Below are 6,000 nucleotides of genomic sequence, written 5' to 3'. Positions count from 1 at the left end.
GAGACTTCGTCTCAAAAAAAAAAAAAAAAAAAAAAAAGATAATGATGATAATAAGAGCCACTATTTAGTGAGCCTAGACTGTGTCACTGTACTCCAGCCTGGGCGACAGAGCGAGACTCCATCTCAAAAAAAAAAAAAAAAAAAAAAAGTTCACCTTGATGAAGTAAGCACTGTGTTTCTAGAATCAAGTGCTGCTTTTTGGTGTTTAAAAAATAAGCTAAGGAAATCCAAGCAGTACAGATGCCCCCCAGTTCTGCTACTGCCACTGAGAGGTGAAGCAAGGGCTCCTTGGCCTTAGCCTTCTGACTTACTTGCTCACACGCACACACCGAAGCAGAAAAGGTTTAGTTTTTGTTTTTAAAGCCTTTTTATTTTTTTTTAAAAAAACAAAAAAACCCCAAACAAAAACAAAACCTAAATTAAAATATTTCCCATTGGAGGCTATTTCTTTTTTTGTCTTTTAAAAATTTTATTACACAAATATCACCCATTCCCACGTGTCAGAGGAAAGATGTCCTTGCTCTCTCTAAAACCAATAGTGGAGAACTTTTAGAAAACAAAACAAAGTCCAACTAGCTTCCTCCTTCCCTGGCCCAAAATAACCTCAATGTGTCAACTGAGATAGCATAAGACTTATCCCCTTAATGCTTACATTTAATTTAAACTTTTTAGCACAACATTGGAGATTGACTCTAAATCAGCAACAAAAAAATATATATTTACAGTATTTCTCCGAAAAACAAAAAACACAACCAAACCCTTTAAACATAAGTGACTTTAGGAGTTTTATTTATGGAGCAGTTATTTTTTTAATCACCAAGTGATTTTATATTATATATATATAAATTTTCTTCCTTTCCTTTGTGGTTTTTCGCCCCGGTGCTTGGAAAGATGGAGGCAGGGGTTCTGGTCCTGCAGTCTGAGGGCAGGCTCTCCTGGCAAGGCCGTGTCTAAGAGCAGATTGTAGGACATGCGATGGACTCCCCAGGTTCCTCTGTCCCCCAACAGAGACACTTCTTTCCTCCACATGGACCAACCCTCACCTCTAAAAACCATTTCCCCTCAGTCCCAAAGAAAAGGAAAACCCAGCAAGGGCATGGTCCATCTGCTGCCTCTTCTGGGCTCCCTTTTCTGCTGACCAATTTACGTGCACGGTAAAAATGCATGTTTTTCCAAACCCCCAAAAACAAACATAAAAACCAAAACCCAAAAGAAACCATTGGCTTGGAAATTTCTGTGGATGAAATGTCCCAAAGTCAGAGGCACTCTCCCGGCACAATCCCTGCTCTGAAGGGGTCTCTCCACCTCCCCTTTTATAAAAAGACAACAAAATAAAACAAAGTAATCTTTTCAGTATTTTCCACAGGAGCAACCAAAGAAAAAGGCAGGAAGCTTCCAATTATAGGTCATTAACAATAATAAGGTTTTTGCTCAATACCCAGGGTTCTTTACAGAGAAGTTCCCCTAACTGAGGCACTCTGGAATAAGTCACTGGCATTTCCTCAAAGTTTCAACCCCAGATTACTGGGGCCTGGAGACCAATGGAAATGGGCAGAGGGTCATGGGAGCAGACTGCTGTTTGTAAGGTGCAGCCAAAAGATTCAGCAGATTGGAAGAAACAGACAAAATGCCACCCCCTACCAGGACCCAGTTTCTTCTAAGACGGCCAGTTAATGCCAGGGTCAAAACTGGGCTAGGTGGCAGAGGGGACCCCTCTGCCTCTATTGCTTTGGAAGTGGCAAGGGTGCAGTTGGCGTCTCTCTTCTGGGTGGCTCACACTTCAGACCCCTGGTGCCTGGGCTCCATTCCCTACCTCTGTAGGGCTTCAGGAGGAGGAAAGCCTGAGACTGGGCTACAGGAAGAGGGACAGAAAGGGACTGGGTTGGAGGACCAGAAGGCGGGGCGGTGGGGGGAAGAAGAGGTTGTGCTATCAGTATCCTTACAGAGGGGGAGCAGAGTGCAAATTTGCATCAGTCATTTATAAGCTCTTGCCATAGGCTGCTGCTACTGAGCATCTCCTCACACACTTAAAAATATTGACCCAAAAGAAATTCCGACCTTTCTTTCTTTTTTTTTTTTTTTTTAAAGTGCAAAAAGCTCTCTGCTGCCCTAGAGAGAGGATCTTTGGACAGGCCGTTCAATGCAAAGTAAAAGGGGGCAGCTGATGGGACTCGACAAAGGGCGGTGGAGCGGGAGACACCATGCTCCCCTCCCTCCCTCCCTCCACATACACGCGCGGAATACACTCAGCCACACACACAGAGGCACATGCACACCCCCTTCCATGGCTGCAGGCAGAGGGCAGGTGACTGGCTTCTAAGCAGGACCCCCTGGCTGCCCTGAAAGGTCAGTGAGCCACTGGGGCTAGACACAGGCCTAGGCTCAGGGGGCTCTGCTAAACCAGAGGCCTGGAGGAGCCTGGCTGGGAGGCAGGTTGGGGCTTGGCCCAGTCCTCTGCCGCCCCCAGCTTGGGGGAGATCGGCTGCTCCCTCTGAGGACGTGCATCCTGGGAAAGCCTTCTTCAGGCAGAATGAAGACACATGGAAAAGGGCAGTCAGTGGGAGGCAAAAGAGAGAGGGGGAACAAGGAGATGGTGCCTGTCTCAGAATCCACTTGGGTAGCAACGAAATGGGTGTGTCCCTGGGGTAGACAGTTCCAGCTCCTCTGAAGAGCTTCAACCCCAATAAGTGCAATAAGGACCTCATAGAGACTAGCAAGGAAGTCGGGTAGGCTGGGGTGGGAAACCTAATTATGTGAATGAGCACGAGTGCTGGGCAGAAACAAGCTCAAGGGAGAGGAAAGGAGGGAGAGCACAGTTAAGGACGTGAGGTTTGGGACATCTCAACAGCACCAGTGTGATCGGCACGGGTCTGGAACTCCTGGGGCCGCTGGCCCCTCCTGCGTAAGCCGGGAGAGTGTGATGGAGGAGAGACACGCACTGGACACCACAAGGAGAACCTGGCCGTGGAGACAGGGCCACTTTCTTCCCTGGGAGTTTGCTCAGAACCAGGCACTGCTGGGGACCATGGGTGAGGAGGAGGGGCACAGGGCCCAGTGCAGATGAAGGTTGCACAAACACCCCAAACTGAGAGCCCGGTCTCCTGGCAGGCGAGTAAGCGAGCAGGCACCTCGACAGCACAGCCTGTGCTTTCCCCTCAGATGAATCTGCTACTCCCTTTTCCTTAGGAGGGAGAGGAGCAGGCAGGTAAGCCTGGTGTCCACCACCCTCTCTGCCCCGCCTGTAAAGGAAGGGCTCAAGGGACAGGAGAGCAGAGAGGGAGTGTGATGCTGGCCTCAGAGCCCGTGCAGGGTCGAGGAGAGGTTCTCCTCGGTGGGGAGTCAGGGGAAGATCGGTTTCCTGTTGAGTCTGGGCTGGGTGTGTCTTAGCTGATCTTCTGTATCAGCTTCTCGTCAGACAGGCAGTAGAGGCTGTTGATGGACAAGTCTGAGATGAAGTGCTCGCAGGCTTTTCGAGTGATCTGCTTGCATCCTCGAAGGTCGATCAAGGTGACGTTGGCAATGCGCCGTAGGTAGATCAGGGTCTGGTCTGTCAATTTATTGCAACCTGTTGGGAAAGTGGACATAATGACAATGCTCACATACACACAACCTTCCTCTGCCATTCAATTCCCGTAGCCGTCTTCTTTCAAAATGCTAAACAAAAGCCCTCTTTGTCCCACAACTCCCTGGCTCAGAGACCAAAAGTGCCATCAGCACCTCTAAAGGGACCCTGCTGCCTCACTCCCATCACCATCTGACAACAAGCACAAGGGCTGCAAGGCTGACCAAACTCCAGCTGGATGTTGGCTGCGCACACAGGCAACCAACTTAACTACTCAAGGCCTCAGTCCCCCATCAAGTTAAAAAAGGGACAGAAATCCATGTCCTTGTCCAGATGTGAAGAAATGAGCTAATGGAGCTAATGTGAGTCAATGAACAGGCCCAAGGTCATTCTGGTTTACTGATCAAGTTCCAGGGAGGGCTGGAGGCAGGGGGCACTGCTGCTTATGAACAACAGTAGTGGCATACCTGCCATATTGAGCTCTGTGAGAGAGTAGCGAGTGGAAGACCCAACAGCGGTGAGTAGATTGGAGGACTGATCTGTAAGGTGGCTGCAGTGACTGAGGTCGAGTCGAGACAGGAGGGGCATGTGGCGAATGATGAGGCGAAGCGTGGCATCTGTGATGTCAAGGCCTGCCAGCCGGAAGTCAGTCATGTTCCGGAGCTTGCTGCGATTGTCCTGACCTGCACAGGCAAGACAAGAGTCTAGATCAAAACTCTCAATTCTCTAATCCAGCTTCAAGGCTCCAGGCAGCAACAGCTACTTGCTGGCCAGGGCCCCTGGAAGGGGTTAAGTAGAACTGCCCACACCCAGCCCTGCCTTCAGGGTGTGAGCACTGTGTGGGCAGTTTCTAGGAAACCAGACAAGTTTTCTTTCTTCTCAAGCTGCTAGATTATGCCTCATGCACACAGCAAAAGGCTATGTGCAGAATGCTCCTCCCCTTCCAATACCACCACACTTTTCTAGACCATCATGCAAACAGCTTTTGACTCCACCTCAACCATAAAGCCTTCTCAGACTTTTTCAGGCTTACACTCTCTGGGCCCCAAACTCCACCGACTCACAAAATGGACTTACTCCATTGTTTGTAGGTAGTTATCTGCTTATAGTTACCCTATTCTTGTACATAGTCCATCATTCTGTTTTCATTTTGTGCTCTTCTATTCTTCCACAGCATCATTTCTGAGACTACCTTAGCTTCTGAGGACGAGGTCTGTTTGGAAGACAAAGCTACCCCAAGACAAGCACCAAGAAGTCAGGCCCAGAGCATACCTGGTTTATCAGCCGGTGGAGTAAGCAAGTCCCGAATTTGAGGGTCCTTGATTCCTACTGCCCACCGAAGATCAAGGGTCCTGAGAAGGGGGCAGCTGGAGGTGCTGAGGGCAGAAACTGCAGACCAGGAGCAGCCTGCTAGGAGGAGGTCTTTCAGTCCTGCAATGGATGGAATGAGACACGTAATAATACACTGTTTCCCAGCATACTCAGAGCTGTAACGATCTGAGCAAAGTGAACAGACTTCCAGTCTAATAGGAGAGAAGGACTATGTCTAATCTTTTAGTTATCCAGCTCAAAGATTTCCACGGTATCCTATACTACATCTTCTAGCTTTAGTGGTAAATTGATTGCTTAGTTCCCACCAGAGTAATACAAGAAGGAGTGACTTCCTGTCTTTCCAAGAGCTCAAAATGCTGAAGAGAACAAGGGCTTATAAGGAGCTGACCAAAGTAACATCTGACTCAAATTTCCCCCTTAGTGGTTATGCTGAGGAGAAATGCAGGGCTGGCAGCAAAACTGATTCCATTCTCTTTGCTGTCTACTGCAGTGATTGGCCTGTCAGTCCAGAGTGCTGCCTTGGAGACTGGCACTTAAGATGGCCCTGGGTAAATCTCTTGCTAAGCAACAATGGCATGGGACTGCTGCCCTACACTGCCCTCAAGTGATGCTAAGAAGCACGGCCAATAATGCAACTTTTCTTGCCTGCTCCTTCTGGGCCCCTGGAAAGACAGTGGCAGGGCTGGTCACTTACCTGGCAGCCTATTGACAAGCCATGTCAGTTGCTTTTTAGAGATGTTGGTCCAACTGAGGTCAAGGCTGACTGGCTGCCTCTTGATGATGCCACTGAGGGCCTGGGGCACAATGGCCTTACACCTACTCAAGTCAATTTTTGTCCAGAGTCTCTTGTCGCAGCACCTGTGATAGAAGGGAAGAGAACTTGCCTTCATTAACTTGATATACCATCAGTGGAGCTCCCATCACAGGCTGCTGATGGCTTCTGGGTAAAGCAGAGCACCTGAGGCTCATTCTCCCTGCGTTCCTCTACAAGTGTACAGGGATCACACCTTACAATTTTTTGCCTCACAGAATAGGCAAAAAAATTGCCTTGGGCTCTACAACAACTAGATGCTTTGCAAAGCTGTATGTTGATAGTATATAACTTG

General features: G+C 48.7%; 1 protein-coding gene across 4 annotated transcripts in view; it reads right to left on the bottom strand.

Annotated features, from left to right (window-relative positions):
* Positions 1–348: 348 nt before the first annotated feature.
* KDM2A (lysine (K)-specific demethylase 2A) overlaps positions 349–6,000 on the bottom strand; it is a 153,088-nt gene continuing 147,436 nt past the window's right edge. For all 4 annotated transcript variants that reach the window (XM_011986973.1, XM_011986974.1, XM_011986975.1 and 1 more), the window contains 4 exons: positions 5,589–5,752; positions 4,835–4,993; positions 4,030–4,245; positions 349–3,565 (listed from right to left, as the gene is read on the bottom strand). In XM_011986973.1, coding sequence (XP_011842363.1) covers positions 3,384–3,565; positions 4,030–4,245; positions 4,835–4,993; positions 5,589–5,752 — 721 coding nt within the window. In that variant the 3' untranslated portion in view covers positions 349–3,383. The remainder of the gene's footprint in view (positions 3,566–4,029; positions 4,246–4,834; positions 4,994–5,588; positions 5,753–6,000) is intronic.

Source organism: Mandrillus leucophaeus, unplaced genomic scaffold (assembly GCF_000951045.1).
Source record: "Mandrillus leucophaeus isolate KB7577 unplaced genomic scaffold, Mleu.le_1.0 Scaffold30, whole genome shotgun sequence".
Classification (NCBI taxonomy): domain Eukaryota; kingdom Metazoa; phylum Chordata; class Mammalia; order Primates; family Cercopithecidae; genus Mandrillus; species Mandrillus leucophaeus.
Note: the sequence above shows the minus strand (reverse complement) of the source record. Positions and strands in the feature narration are given on the sequence as shown.